This window comes from Alosa alosa, chromosome 2 (genome assembly GCF_017589495.1).
Source record: "Alosa alosa isolate M-15738 ecotype Scorff River chromosome 2, AALO_Geno_1.1, whole genome shotgun sequence".
Lineage (NCBI taxonomy): Eukaryota > Metazoa > Chordata > Actinopteri > Clupeiformes > Clupeidae > Alosa > Alosa alosa.
Window position 1 is genome coordinate 33,208,669 of NC_063190.1, and position 19,230 is coordinate 33,227,898.

The 19,230-nt window shown below is 42.2% G+C and overlaps 1 protein-coding gene across 4 annotated transcripts in view; it reads left to right on the forward strand.

The window, feature by feature from the left end:
• Positions 1-18,850, forward strand: part of LOC125284002 — a 29,916-nt gene extending 11,066 nt beyond the window's left edge. For 2 of the 4 annotated variants that reach the window (XM_048227671.1, XM_048227698.1), the window contains 8 exons: positions 1,932-2,003; positions 2,265-2,324; positions 2,922-2,999; positions 4,568-4,645; positions 5,595-5,660; positions 10,609-10,859; positions 12,542-12,701; positions 16,043-18,850. In XM_048227671.1, coding sequence (XP_048083628.1) covers positions 1,932-2,003; positions 2,265-2,324; positions 2,922-2,999; positions 4,568-4,645; positions 5,595-5,660; positions 10,609-10,859; positions 12,542-12,701; positions 16,043-16,467 — 1,190 coding nt within the window. In that variant the 3' untranslated portion in view covers positions 16,468-18,850. The remainder of the gene's footprint in view (positions 1-1,931; positions 2,004-2,264; positions 2,325-2,921; positions 3,000-4,567; positions 4,646-5,594; positions 5,661-10,608; positions 10,860-12,541; positions 12,702-16,042) is intronic. The other 2 variants (XM_048227679.1, XM_048227688.1) reach the window with 2 other exon arrangements.
• Positions 18,851-19,230: the final 380 nt, after the last annotated feature.

The following is a 19,230-nucleotide window of genomic DNA, read 5'->3' on the forward strand; positions in this document are numbered from 1 at the left end:
TCAATGGGATTCTTTCCAGATGGACCGTTAGAGCGAGTTCAGATTTCCTATCAGGTTTGTCTGGGTTCACCCCGGCTAGTTGAACTCAGTACAGAAGAGAACCTTGTGTCCTTACTTGACCCAAATGTTTGTTGTATTTGTCATTTTCTTGTTAATTTGTAACAGAAAATTGGGCAACTGATCAAATATTGGCAGTACAGTGTGCATTTACTCAAAATGTGAGCGTGTGGAGGGAGGGGGAGGGCGGGAAAGACAGCTGTTGTGGCAAACTGTGGGGAACATGATTACTGAACATGATCATTACATGATTACTTAGGACTTTGATTACTGTTTGATACTTCCTGATTATTAACCGAGACTTATACATTGATTTTGCTAAATTTGTTCCGCCATGTCATGAGGTTAATACGCGGGGACAGCTTTCTTTTCTTCATTCTTCTTAATGATTAAAGCATGATGTGATTCTCATTTGGCTATCGGGCACTGCAGTTGATACACGTGTGCGGTTAACCCTTAGAACCCGATTGACGCAAAGTGCGTCAAAAAACACACCCTTTCTTCTCTGTTACATTGCTCCGGAACTGTTCATCGCAGTGAGATTAAACCTTTATAGCGTGACAGGGCAGAAGTGGGGCTTTCCAACAAGACCACACACTTGTCTGTACGATCAAGTATGAAAATTAAATCAATTAAATTAAAATTAAATTAAATCAAATTGCATCATATTTACAGCCTATACTTCTCTGCGTTCACCTGCGCACCCATTACTCTCGTTTGAATTACTCGCGAACCCGTGATCGCATAGATATGGCAAGCATATCAGATGAAAGAGGAGACACAGGGCTATCCATTGGTATCATGTAAATAGATCCTTCTGGCTTATAAAAACAGACGAAGTGACTGCAAAATATTAACGTCATGTACACAAACCAACGCTGCACACCCATTACTCTCGTTTGAATTACTCGCGGACCCGTGATTGGATAGATATGCCACGCATGTCAGATGAAAGAGGAGACAGAGCTATCATTTGATACCAACTACATCCTTCTGGGTTATATAGCTGGACTTACCCCACGTTTTTGTCTGTTTTTGTGGCAAAGCATGTTTATAATCCAACGCTATCGTGTGTTTCTCTATGGCAAAGCATGTTCATAATCCGGTTTTGAGATCCTAGCAAATTCCTGCATGGCATCCACTTCAAGGCTCACATTGCATCCCAATTTGTTCAACAAAGAAACACCTTTTTTGCCTTTACTTTGTTTATGGCAATGCAGTATAAAGTTGAGAATCATTATGACTGCATACACATGCAGGCTAAAACGCAAACTCGGGTCAAGTCAGGTCAGATCAGATTGTGTCACAGATATGGAGATATTTCATCACTAAATAGAAAATGGCATTTATTTCCGTAAATCACACACCACATATTTCTGTAAATTACTCAGCCCCAGAGTAAACCTCCAACATGGCAATTATATTGCCATATTCAGGACAGTCTGCCCTACACACAAATGAAATGCATGTAGAGCTATGAGCTTGCTGTGGTGAGATACATGTCAAAATATAAGAATTTTTATAATACGCTTTTTATATTTTAATTCTTTAAAAATCAAAATAAAATCAATGCCAGTACTAATACATGGACATGGATGGCAGATCTGGATAGCCTAGACTCTGCTGAAAAAAAACAATATATAATATGTGTGTGTGTCACTTACAATGACCAGAATAAATCCTTATGAATAAAGGTAGTGAAAATGCCCTAAAAACAGCTTAGGGTTCTAAGGGTTAATACATGTCTTTTGTTTTGTAGAAAACGTTGTCCTGCAGTCTATACACAATGCGGCTAATACACAGGAAATGACTGTGTGCTCTGCTCTACTGTGCCCTGCTATGCTAAACCACTAAACTATTTACCACTTTGACAGGAATGATACAACATGAACAGCAGAGCGTAGCCACAGGCTCCAGTGCATGGGAGTCACTGACGTCCTTCAGAGGTGGATAGACATGTTAGAACATTCTCTTATCGCGAAAACACTCAGCACTCAAAATCACCTTCATCAACACGCAGTCTATACATCATAAATAACCTGCATCAGAATGCAAATACACATGAGTTCCAGTGCCTGTGACAACACACTCAGAATTAACCACCAGTTTGAACTGCATGATTGTGATGAACATCCATATTATCTGGGTGTCCACCGTGGGAACTGTGTTCAAATGTACTTCGTACTCTTCTGCTGTTGTTTTTCCAGAGATTATGCATCAGCAGGGTCCCATGGCAACGGGTTGGTCCTTGGAAACATCTAGCAGAGGTAACGCCAAAACTGCACAGCTGAAAAAGTTTATTTTCCTTTATTTTCAGTTCATCAAAAGCCTAAAGTCTCTGGGGGTACTCAATATTTACCTTGTCAGACAATACCTTTGGACAAATGTTCTAAAATTAGCCTACTGTAGCCCTGATTGCTGTTGGTTTACACTTTTACCCCCACTGTGTCGTGCACATTCTGCTGAACTGCAGCTATGTGTTTTGTTGTGGATGATGCAGTGAAGTATATGTTTGTATGGTCTACTTCTGTGTATATTTTATGTGGCATGTTGCAAGTTTGCGATGCAGTGACTGAAGCCCAAGATGAATGGGGGACAATAAAGTATACTTTATCTTATCTTATGTACTGTATAGGGGATATATTATCTTATGTATAGGGGATATATTATCTTATATTATCTGATGGGTGATACAGTAGTTGCACTTTTTGGTTGAGCAGAAAGAAGTATCAGCAGCCATTATGAAACCACATGTACTAGTTGTACTAGTTGTACATTTTGTACCAGGTGGACTAGTTACTCATTGTTTTATCCCCGTTGTTTGGTGACGGTCGCCGGTGTGTGTGCTGTGTGTCCCTCCCCAGAGCTGAGTTCTGATAACGCCTCCACCGGGCCCACTGAATCCAGACACCGGGACTGGGGCGCCTCCACGACCTGCAGAGGTAAACCCCATCACCTCGCTGCTAACTAGCCTCACAGCCAACCACATTTGAGAAATTTGCAGTGAAATTGATAGACAAGGTTTCCTGAAGGTTTCCTAAAATTTAGAGGACATGTGGCCCCCCCCCCCCCCTCTGCTCCCCCTCATATTCACCCGCCCCCCCTCTGGCTGAAGAAGAGAGGAATGCCTTTGCCACAGTTGAGGTATGTAACCAGTTTAGAGTGTTGATATAGTTCACTTTTAACTACGTGTATGTGTGCACAAGATGGTCACCCCTTTGTGTCCTCTGAAATTAACTTTTTTTTCATCCATTAGAGCCTTTAACTTTGTGAAGTGTCTGCACTGAAACCAAAGGAAAATTAATTATGATTAATTTATTCATTAATGTCAATGTATATGCTAGGTGCAATATCATAATAGACCACGGGGGGCATCTGACTAGTGCTGCAGGTGTAACAGCTTTGTGCGCACACATAGTCGTAGTTAAAACTGAGTATATTGGCAGCCGTAGGAGCAAACCACCCACCCACCCACACCACCCCTGGCCGTGCCCTTACAGTAGGTAGCCGTGGTGACGTGCTGTGCTGCAACCTCGTGCTGACCAGCTGTGTGGAGTATTTATCGACTACATGGTTCCTGACTGTCACCCACTTTGACCTCCATTCCATCCCCATTCTGTGAAAAAAAAAAAAAAACACTTCCTGTATGATTACTCTGCCCTAACCTACCTAGCTGTCTCAATAACCTGAGCACAGCCCAATGTCATACACACACACTCCCCCCTGTCCAGGAAGTGTAAGCAAGGCATTAGTAATATGACTCATATGCTTCATGTTTAGACAGTATATGTGGATTAAGTCGTTGTAATTCTCCTTAGCATAGAGAACCTAGAGAGACCAGTGTGAGGCTGCTTTGTGTTAACACGATACATCCTTCTATGTCTGCACATTAATGTGCCACTTTGTTTTAACCACATGCGTCAGTGAAGTTTAACCCAAAGGTGAAGACACGACGCAAACAAGTGAAACAGTTAAAGAACACCATGATTACAGAACAATGCTTGGCATAGCTAAGCCTTGGCATCTTCTCCCCAGTACACACACACACACACACACACACACACACACACACACAGTCTAGTCACAGTACCACAAATGCACATAGAATCAAAACGTTGCTCACCAGACTGCTAATTTTTGTACTAATCTTGGTATCACCTCTGAATAAACACCACTGTTGCCCAAATACATTTTAGTATAGTTATCCATGGACCTGTCTTTGTTCTGTCCAGGCTGTGGTCATCGTTTGTATTTATATAATGCTTCTCTTGCCTGTTGTCTGGGGTACTTGCATAAAGACGATGCTAGTTTGGGTCAATTTCATCATAAGCAATAAGGAAGTTATCTGTCTAACCAACTAATCAACTAACAAACTAATGTGATATGGTAGAATATTAGATGACTGCATAGATGTGTGCAAAAAATCACTTAAGTAATTAAATAAAATAAAAAAGTCTTACATCACAGATCATCCTTCAGTGGTGTGAGCATGTGCTGTTCCTCTCCCCAGAGACGACTCCTGATCAGCCACCTACTGGAGGCTCAGAGCCAAGAAGCAGCGAGAGCGCAGCCCCTACAGCCTGCAGAGGTGAGAATGTGCACACACACACACACACACACACACACACACACACACACACACACACACACACACACGCACACGCACACGCACACACACACACACACACACACACACACACACACACACACACACACACACACACACACACACACACACACACACACATATTTACACACACACACACACACACACACACACACACACACACACATATTTACACACACACACACACACACACACACACACATATTTACACACACATACTGTACACTAACACACACTTTGACATACACATACACACACTCTCTCTCTCTCTCTTTCTATCTCTCTCTCTCTCAAACACACACACACACACACACACACACACACACACATATTTACACACACACACACACACACACACACACATATTTACACACACACACACACACACACACACACACACACACACACATATTTACACACACATACTGTACACTAACACACACTTTGACATACACATACACACACTCTCTCTCTCTCTTTCTATCTCTCTCTATCTCTCTCAAACACACACTCACACACACACACACTAACACACACTAACACACACTTTGACATACACATACACACTCTCTCTCTCTCTCTCTCTCTCTCTCTATCTCACTCACACACACTAACACACACTTTGACATACACATACACACACATTCTCTCTCTCTCTCTATCTCTCTCACACACACACTCTCACACACACACACACACACATATTTACACACACATACACTAACACACACTTTGACATACATATACACATACACACACACTCTCTCTCTCTTTCTATCTCTCTCACACACACTCACACACACACACGTTTACACACTTATACACTCAGTCAGGTTGTATAGTGAGCCGTATATTTTAAAATAAGGAAACATCTAATCCCCTAATAATAACATCCCCTTTGTCTTTACAGAGACTGAAGTTTCTTCAACATCCATGACTTTCCGGAATGGACGTGGTGACCAAATTCCATGCAATGGTAAGGTAACAAAGAATCATCAGATTTTTCTCAAATGGACACAAAACCTGTTAGCGAGGCACTTCTAGGACTAGTTAGCGAGGCACTTCTAGGACTTGTTAGTGAGGCACTTCTAGGACTAGTTAGTGAGGTACTTCTAGGACGTACTTCTAGGACTAGTTAGCGAGGCACTTCTAGGACTAGTTAGTGAGGCACTTCTAAAATTAGTTAGCGAGGCACTTCTAGGACTAGTTAGTGAGGCACTTCTAAAATTAGTTAGTGAGGTGCTTCTAGGACTACTTAGTGAGACCCTTTTGGGACTAGTTAGTGAGCAGTGTTTGTACTGGCTCAAATAGTAACAAAAATGCAGGAGCGAGTGTGACGAATAAGTTTATAAGGGTTTATTTCACATAAATTTACCAAACTAGTATCAAACTTAAAAAATCAAATACAACACAAAACAATCCACTCTCCCCCCACATGTCATGCCATGACCAGGCCCTCTTTATGTCATAGTGCATAAATGTGTATAAAAGTGCATAAATATTTATAAAACATACTCATCCTGAACAAAATATCAATTTTATGCCCTTCCCCCAAACCTGTGTCACAGCTTCTGTAATCCAGGCCCTGGAAGACAGAAAAAAGACAGAGAGAAAGGCATCGGGTAATAAATAGCAAAGTATTAATCAGAGGGAGCACAGGGCAAGGCATCTGCAATCACATTATCTAAGCCTTTAATGTGGCAATTTCAAATTGTACAGTTGCAGAAAAAGAGCCCAGCTCATTAAACGCTGATGTGGGTTTTTAAGTGAGTGCAAAAAGGTAAAGGACTGTGGTCACAATATACCACCAGAGCAACAGCACCAGCTGTAAACACACTGCACAACCCTCCAGACCAGTGACCACAGTGCTCATCAGGCATTGGAAGGTGGCAGGTGCAATTCGTACGCCAAAACGTATTACTTTCTAGGAGAACAACCCCTGAGTTGTCAGCAACACTTAAGATCAGATTTACTAACAAACCTCGCAGCACCAACCTGGTCTACACAATCCTCGACTCGGGCAGCAGAAAACTGTCTGGTTTTGTGACTGCATTGAGTTTTCAATAACCCTAAAGGTACCATCTGGCTTGTTAACCAGAAGACATGGTGATGCCCAGGCTGATGCAGAAGTTTCAGCTAGACCATTGTTGAGAAGGCACTGTACTTCTGTGTCTGATAAAAACACTGTCTGATTAGGGAAACATCACCAACATCTACATCAGGTTCCAACAAATATGTCTGAGTCAGAGTGTCTAAAAAAAGAGTATAGGAAACTCATGAATTAAATGGATTAACTCAACACGCTTGTCCTTGGCCAAGTGTTGCGCACAAGTCTCAGAATTGTGCAAGCGTGCACATAAGACACCATCGTCATCTGCACTGTCACCAGAGAAACGAGAGGAAAAGCAGGACAGATAACCATCACTCAAAGCCACAGGCTGCGTAACAGTTTCACAACTGGGTGTATCTGACCATTCATGGTATGGCGTAAGCAGGTTAACGTGACGCAACCGAGTGCTTTTCCTCCTGCGGGAGTGACAATTACATTCTGACAACGGCGTATGGGCCAGAAAACATTACCTGAAATGATGACATAACTGGCAGAAGAGCAAGCACTTTATCACCCACTGCAAATAGCCAATGCTGAGTTCGCTGGTCATACCGTTGCTTCATCTTTTAAAACCATTAACATAATCACACAAGGTTTTTGGTGGTTCCTGGAAGTCCACACCATCCTTTAGGACCGCCAAAGGCCCACGCACAGAGTGGCTAAAGATTCATTCATTAGGGCTGTACTTTCTTGCACCACCTCTCTAGAGGCACGCAGCAGCCATGGCCAAACCTTCCTCCCAGTCCTAACTCCATACAATAAGCATGGAGTAGAAGCTTCAGCGTCTGGTGGAAATGTTCAAGGGTGACTAGGCTTTGAGGGTGGTAAGCTTTGTTATGTTTACTATGAAGCTGGAGCAAAGTCTAAGGAAAGGCACAGAACATAAAATTGGACCCTTTGTCAGTCAGGACAGCCTTTGCTATACCAAATATAGAAAACAAGCGGTAAAGAGCCTTCATAATGTACCTGGTTATAATAGAGCATAGTGGGTAGACTAGGTAGCAGGACAATGGGACACTTGAAACATGATTGTGAGCAAATACCTAGACCCACCTTTAGAAACTGCCCTACACAGTCCAACTGCAAATGCTCAAATGGACCAGTTTCCACCGGTATTGGTTGCAATGGCGTAGGCTTAACGACCTGATTGGGCTTTCCAGTCATCTGCCATATGTGCCAGGTTTTAATATAGGCTGCAACATCCTTCTTTAATTTGACGCATAATGCGATCATGTCTTTCAGTGTGAGCAGCAGGGGGCGCAATGGGCGTGAGACTTAGTCGACCTAATCGACCATGAAAATTAGTCGACGGCAATTTTTTTAGTCGAAGAGTCATTTTACTATTGACCGCCTATTTATTTTGGTCTCAAATCGCGTATTTATTTTGGTCTCTGTAATGCTATATTAATTAACTCTATGTTATTAACTCTTGAAACGTACAATGACTGTCTTTGGATGTCAAACAGGCTAAGACTTTGGCAGTCATGTTTTAAACCCCGCTATGCACTGCACTCAAACTGTACGCCAGCAGCAAAGCTGCGCACCTGCCTGCTTTCAGCCCAATTCATTATTAGGCAGAGCTAAGTGGGGGGAGCTAAGCTAGTAGGTTACGCTAGTCCAGACTCTGACTAATATAGTATTGTGGAAATTTAAATAAATGAAGTGAAGAGTGTCTCACGTTGACAACGCAACGGCGTGGCATTACTGTAATTCATTCATACCAAAAAACATTACAACGAACATGCCGCCGCCCGTGATCTCAACAATCAAGGTGCGCGTCATTTTCCATGGTCAATAAGTCACAAGGCATATTTTTTTAGAGTTCAAGCCAACTGATAAAGTGAGGTAACCTATGTGGTAAGACACGCAAAGTGCCTGTAGCCTACTTGCTTTGAACATGCTGATGCAAAGTCCTCAACTCCTGTCGCCTTTCAAAGTCCAGCGTTAGTAAACATTAGTAAAGCAGTCCTCTGATGTACATGTTTTCACAAAGTTTTTGTGAACAATGTTAGCACTTTAAACACTGGCTGCTTTGAAGTGCATGTATAACAATATAGCATAACAATAATAATTGTGATGTGATATAAGGATAATTTGATGGGGGGTGGGTTCATGTAGGTGGGCCCTATGACCCCAAAGTATGCCATGACCGGGCCTCAGGTCAAAGAAGTTGTCTATGTCCATGGCAACACTTGCATACAAATAAAGTCTATCAAAGGTCTGACATTAGATCTGAAGGTAGCATTTTAAATGGGTGTTTTTTTTAATACATAATGTTTTTGAACAGTTTACTTACAGTAATACAGCTTCTAACAAAAGTGATGTGTATATATATTATGTTTTCCCTTTAGTTGAATTCAAAATAAAACGGACACAACAAAATAACAAACACTTGATTTTTAAAAAAAATTAGTCGTTTAGATTAGTCGACTAATCGAAAAATTAGTCGAAAGATTAGTCGTTAGAAAATTAGTCGTTAGTGGCAGCACTATTCTATATAAAGAACCACAGATACCCCCCCCCCCACACACACACACACACACACACACTCATACTGTGATTGTATTGACAATAAAGTAACTTGAACTTAGTAGTCACCACAGACATTAACAGAGTTACTCTGTCAAACACATCCATTGCCCAGATTATTTCCAGATAACCCATCAACAGGGAGGGTAGAACGTACTCCTAACTCAACCTCCCCCTCTTCCAACTCAAGAGTATAGCACAACCTTGTGTAAAGGGACTTCAAAAGTACTAAGATCAATACCTCTAATCAAAAGAGACCTACCAGACCTTGACAAAGAAGAAAATGGACACAATAGATACTGACGCTACTGTGTCACACAGGATTTCTACAGGAATTTTCTCTTTTCTTCCTATTAATAAAACAAATCCTTCTCTATTTTTTTTTTTTTTTATATATATATATATATATATATATATATATATATATATATATAAGTATATTTTTGGGGGCTTTTTATGCCTTAAATTTGATAGGACAGTGGAGAATGACAGGAAGCGAGTGGGAGAGAGAGTCGGGGTGGGATCCGGAAAGGACTCAAACGGGAATCGAACCCGGGTCGCCGGCGTACGGTGCAGGTGCCCCAGCCAGTTGCGCCACAGCTGGGGCCAAATCCTTCTATATTTTTAAGTGCTTCTTTATATTGTTTACTTGTAAGTTCTATGTTGTAATGACTAGCGAGTTCTATTCTTTAGTCTTTAGTCAATGCATCAAAAAAAGCCTTTAAAAGGTTCTTCCACAAACTTTTCGACAGGTCCTTCCTTCAAGCAATTAAGACTCAACATCAGGTATTATCGCAAACTCAATGACCATACGAGAACATGAAATGGGAAGGCCAGTGATATTACCATAAGCCCAATAACCATTTCCTTTTAAGCACAAAAAAAAGTGCAGACTCCTAGAACAATAGACGCAGGTAAAGGTGCTGGCGGAAATCTATTTAAACAAGCCCCCATTTTGTTACAACTGGCTCAAATAGTAAGAAAAATGCAGCAGAGAGTATGCAGCAAAACAAGTATCAAACTTAAAGAATCAAATAGAACACAAAACAAGCCACTCTCCCCCCACACGTCACGCCATGACCAGGTCCTCTTTAATGCCATCGGGTTAGGACACGCCTCACACGCCGGCTCATCCAATCAATTAACACAAGGAACTAGGCCTACAGTAGGGACAAGACAAGAGCAAAACAGGAAAATATGCATTGCAGGGCGAACTGACTGAAATGGATGTAATAGTTGTGTTGTGTCGATGAGGACCTGACCGCTAAGCACTGGTTGACCACAGCAGCAGAATTCCACCTGCTGAACATCATGGAGTCCCTGCGGCAGCAGCAGATGCAGCACGCCGTGGCCCTCAACACCATCATCAACATCCTGCAGGGCCGCGTGAACGCCCGCAACGCTGCCGGCGACGCCTCCAAGGACCCGGCCGAGATGCCGCAGGACATCTCCTACCCGCTCATGGACCTGCGGGAGCTGGAGAAGCAGGAGGTCTGGCTGGAGAACGCAGCCAACACGCTGGCCAAGACCAAGATGGTGAGCGGAGCCAGCACACGCATACACAGTCACACACACACACACACACACACACACACACACACACACACACACATACACACTTGTTAAAATGTAAATGGTGATGTGAGCTAAACACATACACCCTCTGGCCAAGACCAAAATGGTGAGCAGAGCTCACAACCACTCACACACACACACACACCGGCCAAAACCAACACACAGGCTGGCCTGAGCCAAAATGGTGAGCAGAACTCTCTCTCTCACACACACACACACACACACACACACACACACACTTGTTAAAATGTAAATGGTGATGTGAGCTAAACACATACAACCTCTGGCCAAGACCAAAATGGTGAGCAGTGCTTACAACCACACACACACACACACACACACCGGCCAAAACCAACACACAGGCTGGCCTGAGCCAAAATGGTGAGCAGAACTCTCTCTCTCACACACACACACACACACACACACACACTTGTTAAAATGTAAATGGTGATGTGAGCTAAACACATACACCCTCTGGCCAAGACCAAAATGGTGAGCAGAGCTTACAACCACTCACACACACACACACACTCTTACATACTCACTCTGGTGAGCAGAGCTAACACAAAGCAACAGATCAGAACTAAACCCACCATGGTGAGATGACCTACATGATGGAGTCTGAACCCACCATGGTGAGATGACCTACCCACCATGGTGAGATGAACTACCCACCATGGTGAGATGAACTACATGATAGTCTGATGAGTTAGATCTGTTAACAGCAGTATGCAATGACGCTGCTTTTTTGACCCACCATGGTGAGTTTTTTCATTAAAAAAAAAAAAAAGTTCGCACACTCCTTGGTACTCTTTTGAGTTTATTTTCTCATGATTTGGCAGATAACATTTCGACCTTGCGGTCTTCCTCAGATTCACTTGCTTAGTCAGAGACTTTCTAACGAGGAGACACAGCACTCAAAAAATCCTCCATAGAAATGCATGGGGCTAGTTTGTAACGCCGTTGTCTACACATATCCCACCCCTTCCTCCCTCCAATCATGTGGTGTGATGTGAGTACATTGAGCCAATCATATGGTGTGTTGTGAAGACATCTTGCCAATCATGTGTTGTGAACTCGCCGCTGGAGCAAGATTGGTGTCGTGAAGCCTTGCGCATGTGCATTTCTGCTGAATAGGATGCCCGATGAGTGCCCAAAAAAGCGTTGCTATATGGCCGCCGAGTGGAGGGACTTGCCTAAAAGGACTTTGGCTTGGTAAATGATCTAAATCACCTGTCTAGAGGGGTGGAGTCAGCTCAGTGATTCATTAACCCTTGCAGGTACAGCATGCAAGCTTGGATGTGCACAAAGTCTCCTTGTAAGTGGGCCACCATGGTGAGATAACTACATGGTGAGATAACTACATGGTGAGATGACTACATGAGTCTGATGAGTCAGATCTGTTAACAGCAGTCTGCAATGACGCCACTTTTTTGATGCTGGCAAACCACAACACCAATCCTGTTGTAATGCTGCTGAAAATACTATGCTTAATTGTGGTACTGTTAATGTTTTCATTACATTGATAATTGATCAAATTTAGATAAATAAAATACCTGGGTTAAGTCTACACTAGTGTGTTGTAACACAACATAGTGGAGAACTTAGCATTGCTCTTACACACTGCATTTGTCTTTCTGTAGATTGCATACCTTGGAGCCATTGGCGGCAAGGACTTGAAGACCACCGTGTGGAAGATCATGTCCACACTGATTCATAACAACCTGGGCAAACAGCTCAACTGGAAAGGGGTGAACGACAAGCGAGCCTTTAGCTCCTTGTTGCTCAAATCTGTCATCATACGTGAGTAGAGTAGATGAGAGACCATAACATTGCATCCTGCACTTCTCTTTATTACAGTGAGATGTTGATATTGCAGCTGCGTGCATCGCGTTGCTGGAGACGCATCCCATTCACTTTAAATGGGCTCACGTGATCCGTTGCCGAACTGAATTGTGGGTCCGTCGCGTCGCGTTTCTCCCGCTGCTCGCGTTGAGGAGTTCAGCTGTTGCTGCACCGACAGACGGGACCGGCCAATCAAGCCAATCTACGGACGGCACCAACCAATCACATTACGGTTTTACTTCATTCATTTGCATAGCTACCGTCGGGAACACCCACTGGAATGCGTTGACGGAACGCAGCTGTGTGTGGGAGCCGTTACATTGCATCCTGCACTTCTCTTTATTAAAGTGAGATGTTGATATTGTTTTATTACAGTGAGACGTCAATATTACAGTTTTTTGGGGTTTGTTTTACCAGAGATCCTGCCATGTATTGTTCTACCTGTGCGCTTAACACAGGTGATTTCTCTAATTAACTGTTCTACCTGGCTTAAGAGCTGTGCTAATTAGAATCAGCTGATTAAGTGAATGGTTGGAACAAAAATGTGGCAGGATTTTTACTTTCTGAAGTCGGACATTTACACACCTGTTTTTTTTTTTTACAATCATTTGCACATGTCTCCATGCCCACTTGCACAAAACACACTCAAAACACTGAATGCATTCACCGTATCGGTGTGTCATTTTGCATTGCTTTCATAGAAAAATACAATCAGTCGCTGTTTCCTCTAAAATTCATGAATGCCTCTCTCAGTCAATGTTCACCACCATCAAAATTCTGTAGAACAACAGCAAATTTTGCAGACATTTAGATACTCTGTACAAAGCAGTTCAATTCAAATTCAGAACCTGCCAAAACAGTATTGTAAACGTGCTAATTACCAACCATTTTGTTCGAAAATTCTAAAACAATGATGTTTTTTAATACTTCAAAATAACATTTGATAAATGAACCTTACATTTTTCAGTAGCCATAGGTGTGTAGATTTGAACAAAATCTAGTTTGGTTCTTACCGGGGCTTTTACTGCCTGAAATATCCGATTTTATGTACCACACTCGGAGTTTAGTGCTGGGCTGGTGGGTGCATATTCCCAAACTTCTCACGGCACATCAACGGTTAGCCCGAGAATTCTCGTCGCAATTCAAAATTCCACTGGAGCTCCAAGCGAATTTGTACATGCAGCCTTACAAGACTGTTCAGTCACCGATTCACGGTAAAATGTAATTTTTGGTACATAGCTATTTAAGATACACTTATGGTGTGGGTGCTTGCGTTTCTTTAGGAAGCCGCTGTCTTGGTTTGTATAGAAATGAATATTAAGTGACACATACATGTAAGAGGTTGGACATACGAGACGGTTGGTAATATGTGACATTCCGATAGATCACTAAGGATAGAAATGGGCTGGCTGGATATACAAATTAAACTATGCACTGGAAATGAGAAAGATAATGATTTAGGCCTTGTGTCGCATTTTTTGGGCCGACGGCGGCTATTTTCAATACAAATCCTATGAAGTTCAGTGCTCACAGCGCCCTCAGCGGAAAAAAGCCCTCAGCGCTGACTGTTTTCTTTCTGCAGCGCTCAGAGCACTGAAAGTTTTAAATCTGTTCAACTTTTAGAACAGCGTTGGGCTTGTCAATATCACTCCTCTCAACGACCAATCAAAACTAAGCAACAATAAACACTTGACCAAAGCGCTCTGAAAATAAGGTTGAGTGCGCTGTCAGCACACGATTGGTGGACACAGGCCCTTAGTGTGTTCTTTAGAGCAGTGTTTCCCAAAGACTGGGTCGGGATTTTTATTTGGGTCTTTTTTTTCCAATATTACTGTTGTATATTGTATGAAAGTTGTGGGGTCTCTGCAAGAAACATGCCCAGGAATGCAGTACTAGTCAGGTGTAGGTGCAGTCACTTACACGCTTTTTCCAAAGCAACTGGCTAGCCACTGTACCACCAACACCTATGCCACACAAGACAGTGGAATCCATCTATAATAATGTACCTGGTAAAGGTAGACAATAATATACTTTTTGCAGTGTAAACCTAAACAATGCAAAAGTAAAGGATATCACATTATATATGCATTTTGCAATCCTTTAACTTTTTTATTTTTTTAGTTCATTGCACAGTTACTTACAATGTAGGTTTATGGTACACAATAATATACCTTTTGTGACTTAAAATGTAGGTTTATGGTACACAATAATATACCTTTTGTGACTTACAATGTCGGTTTATGGTACACAATAATATACCTTTTGTATACCGTTTAGTTTCAACTGCGCGGGTAACTGAATAAAGCTGCAACTCCTCAGACTGTATCTTATGTCCGTCTACTCTGTTGCGCACAACCTGCTGTAGCAGAAATGAAAGCGTTAGCCCGAAGGTTTTTAATAACTTATTATGATGACCTGTCTGGAACTGAAGCACGAATGGTTAGCATATTTCTAGGTAATAATACAAAACCCAAGCTAAAGTAATGCAAATATAATACTAAAACACAACTTAGAACTAGGCTTACTTATGTACTCGTCCCACTAACGAGTTCGTTTATTTGTTTCCCCGACCAGCACGGTAAAGTGCAAACACACCAGCACAAGATGGCTCTAGATAGGGCTGAGCTCCGCTCTGTTAAGGTTAAATGGCGGATCATTCACGAGAGGATTTTGAGATGCACAGATTCCCAAATGAACGCATATCCACAGATTTTGTTAGAGTGGTGAAATACATTCACACCGCTGACATTATATTGAGGAAAAAGTATAGCCAACCAAGCTCAAGTAGGCTAGCTCAGTGTAGCCAGCCGGACCTTCACATTAGGCCTATATTAGGACTTTAAAAAATATCGGCGCAAATTATCGGCCAGAATTCTGTTATCGGACCGATAATAATATTTTAATTTTTCACTTATCGGCTAATAAAATATTGGCCGCCGATATATCGTGCATCCCTAATATATACTCTTTTGATCCCGTGAGGGAAATTTGGTCTCTGCATTTATCCCAATCCGTGAATTAGTGAAACACACTCAGCACACAGTGAGGTGAAGCACACACTAATCCCGGCGCAGTGAGATGCCTGCAACAACAGCGGCGCTCGGGGAGCAGTGAGGGGTTAGGTGCCTTGCTCAAGGGCACTTCAGCCGTACCTACTGGTCGGGGTTAGAACCGGCAACCCTCCGGTTGCAAGTCAGAAGTGCTAACCAGTAGGCCACAGCTGCCCAAACATCATGTGATTCATGATCATGTGATTTGTTCTTTAATTCCTTGGCTTTGATTTGTTTTACTATTCGTAGGTGGTGTTCGGAAAAATCCCCACTACACAAAAACCACAGACTCTGAGATTGAGAAGCTGATAATCCGCTGGCTGAATCTGGCCGGAGACCGCGACGGGGGCAGGAAACAGCGTGAGCTGGCCAAGCGTGGGCTGAACATGCCCGACCACGCCAAAGGCCTCCAGCCGCCCAAACCCATGCCCCCTGGCACCAGCTCCGCCGCCACTGACGCGGCCGCCGCCGCTGCCCGAAAACTGCCCGACCACCTCAACAAAGCCCAGAACCGGCCCCGCACGACAGACCCCCGGGCGCCCGAACCCACCGAGTCCGAGCGGCTCCGCGATCAGATGGACCCAAACCTGAACCGGCCTGAGAACAGCTGGACCCTGTTCCAGTCGTCGGCGCCGGTTCTGATGGACCCCAGGAACGTCCGGCTGAACTTGTAGTTGACCGCGGCACTTCTCACTTCTCCAGCCCACTGATGCGTCAGCACTGCAGCAGTGATGTACATAGGCACACAGTAAGGCCATATAATGACAATATTTAAGTCTATATATCATTTGTACTATTATTAGTATTATTGTTATTATTATTATTATTATTATTATTATTATTATTATTATTATTATTATCACAAGATTATTAACCTTACGGGGTAAAGGCACAAATAGTCATGATTGACTATACCTTAAATGTTAAAGCCATTCTGGGTTTATATATATAAAAAAAAAAACATCAGTTGAATCCAGTTTAGCCATTATGCTGTTTCACATGTAAAATAAGCTAAACAGCTCCTCAAGGTCCGAACCCAAAAACAAAGAGTTTGATTTGTTTATCGGTATATTGTTATGATCGCTGTATTCTCTCTGTTCATGTTTTTGTTTACCTTTGATGAAAAGCACATCCATGATTGTATTTGTGCGTTCTGTGCGGTCTCTGCGGTTTGAATAGCCTGCCTCGCATGGTCCATGTAGTCACTGATTCAAACTGGAGCATGTTTGTTTGTTTTTTTCTTATCGTTGGCTGCGTTGTTTAAGTCACTTTTCTCAAGTCTGGTCTGGGTTCTCATTCCCATTTACATCAGTGCCGACACAGACCCAAAGACATCCAATCAGAGCTAGTCTGGTTCTGGCTGGCTTAGGTACAGTTTTGGGTCTACAGGTCCCGCAGTGGACCTCTGAGGTCCGATTACAGAGACAGCACACACATGCACATCATACTCTGTTTAATTTAATAAAAAAAATAATGTGACAAATACAATCTTTTGTAAATTAATCTTTTTAAGAACCAAAAACGATGAACCTATGTAAAATGATTAGCCACTGGTGACACTGATTACCACTGTATAGAATCTGAAAAATAGTTATGATTCAGCACTTACATCAAGCCAACCAGTAGGTTTAGTCAATTCAGATTCAATTCAGATCTATACATTTCGTATTGAAAACTGACAAAGGTTTAACAGTTAATCTGGGTTAAATCCCAATCTGAATTGGGTATTAGAGATTGCGTCGTGGTGACTCATATTTGAGGAGTCCTGTAGGTTTGTCTGTATCCTGCAGCCTTGAAACACTTGCTCAGTGTGACTTAACGGTGAATGTGGTAAGTAACCTTGAATGTTGAAAAAATGTTGATATCTTTGGACATGAAGATATTCTATGAAATTTCAATTCTGATTTACACCTTGATAAAAAATGACCAATGAGAAGAATAGTCTTTAATTTGTTCATTAGAACTTCCAAATACATGGCAATGGTGAGATTACATAGTATGTTAACAAGTACACCACCTGATGGAATACTAAAACATGTCTCCTTATTAGAAAAAAAATTAAATATATTTAAATATACTGAGACTACAGTTAATAAACCTGCAGTCTATGTCCTCATACATAATAACATAATGCTGATTTTATAAGATCAACCAGGTTGTTATTATTACTACAACCTCGCTATCGTTTAGACATGCGAAGATGATTTCCTGCAAGTACACAAGTAATATTTTATTATTATTAACTTTGTGAAATGCGTCAAATATAAAAGTATACATTTGTATATAAATGTGTTTTTTCAGATTTTTCTGAAACAAGCACACACTTCTTCAATTTGGTTCATTGTGAAGATAGGTAAGACTAAGGCAAAGATAGTGAAGATGAAGCTAGGTATTCCATTTTCTAAGATGGCTAAATGAACCCATGAAAAACTTCCAGATGGTTTCTGTCCTAGCTCACCATAAGGGCCTCGCTGAAGGCAACATCCAGATGCAACATCTGGGTAACAACATCAGTGGGCCACGTCCCTCCCTGGGAAACGCTAATCAAAACAAGTCCCTCAAACAGTGACTCACTTCCAACTTTGGGCCCAAAAAACAACAAGCCACAACTGCAAGTAATTGCAGGTGGCCTGATTTTGAGAGGGGAAAAGCCCCAGTCATGACTATGATCACCATGGCAGTAGAACAGAGATACTTCATGAAAGCAGAGAAAAAAAGGACAGATATCAGAGATGCTGCGAAGGTGGTGTGGGGCCACCAGTCCATGTCATGCTCTCTACGCAGAGCAGTTCTTTATCTGATGTCCCTTCACGAGACAAGTCAGTGGTCTAGCGCGGTATAAAACTCAGCTGCTAATCGAGACGAGCTGCCAGCCAGAAGTTTTGGTCTGAAACACTAAGGAGTTTCGGTTGAAATATTTTTAAAAAGCATATTCGTAAATCTGAAGCATGTAGCTGTGTAGAAGCTATATGTTATTTTCAAAAAAATATATGGTTGATATGTCTGTATGTTGTGACAACGACCAGCTGGATTATAAATCAAGCAAAGTTTATAGATGGTCTCACACTGGAACAACACCATAGGCAAACCGAGAAAAAATTGTCCACTTAGATTCTGCTCATTAAACAATCAATCATGCCAGGGGTTTATCTTTCTTTAGTGCAACAGTAACTCAATGGATTTACATTCATGCTTTTTGTTTGCTTGCATGTAATCTTACTGGACATGTTTGGACCAGTCTGTTGGATTTACAGCTTCTTTGGTGTTTGGCATGTTAAAATTGAATTAAACAGTGACAACATCACCCATCCCTCCACACATCCTCCATCCGCTGCTCGTCTGGGTCCGGTTCGCCCTGTCGGGACTTATTTTCCCAGTAATGACCGGCGTTCTATACATTATCCCTTACATAACTCCTCCCTGGCTTGTGTGTGTGT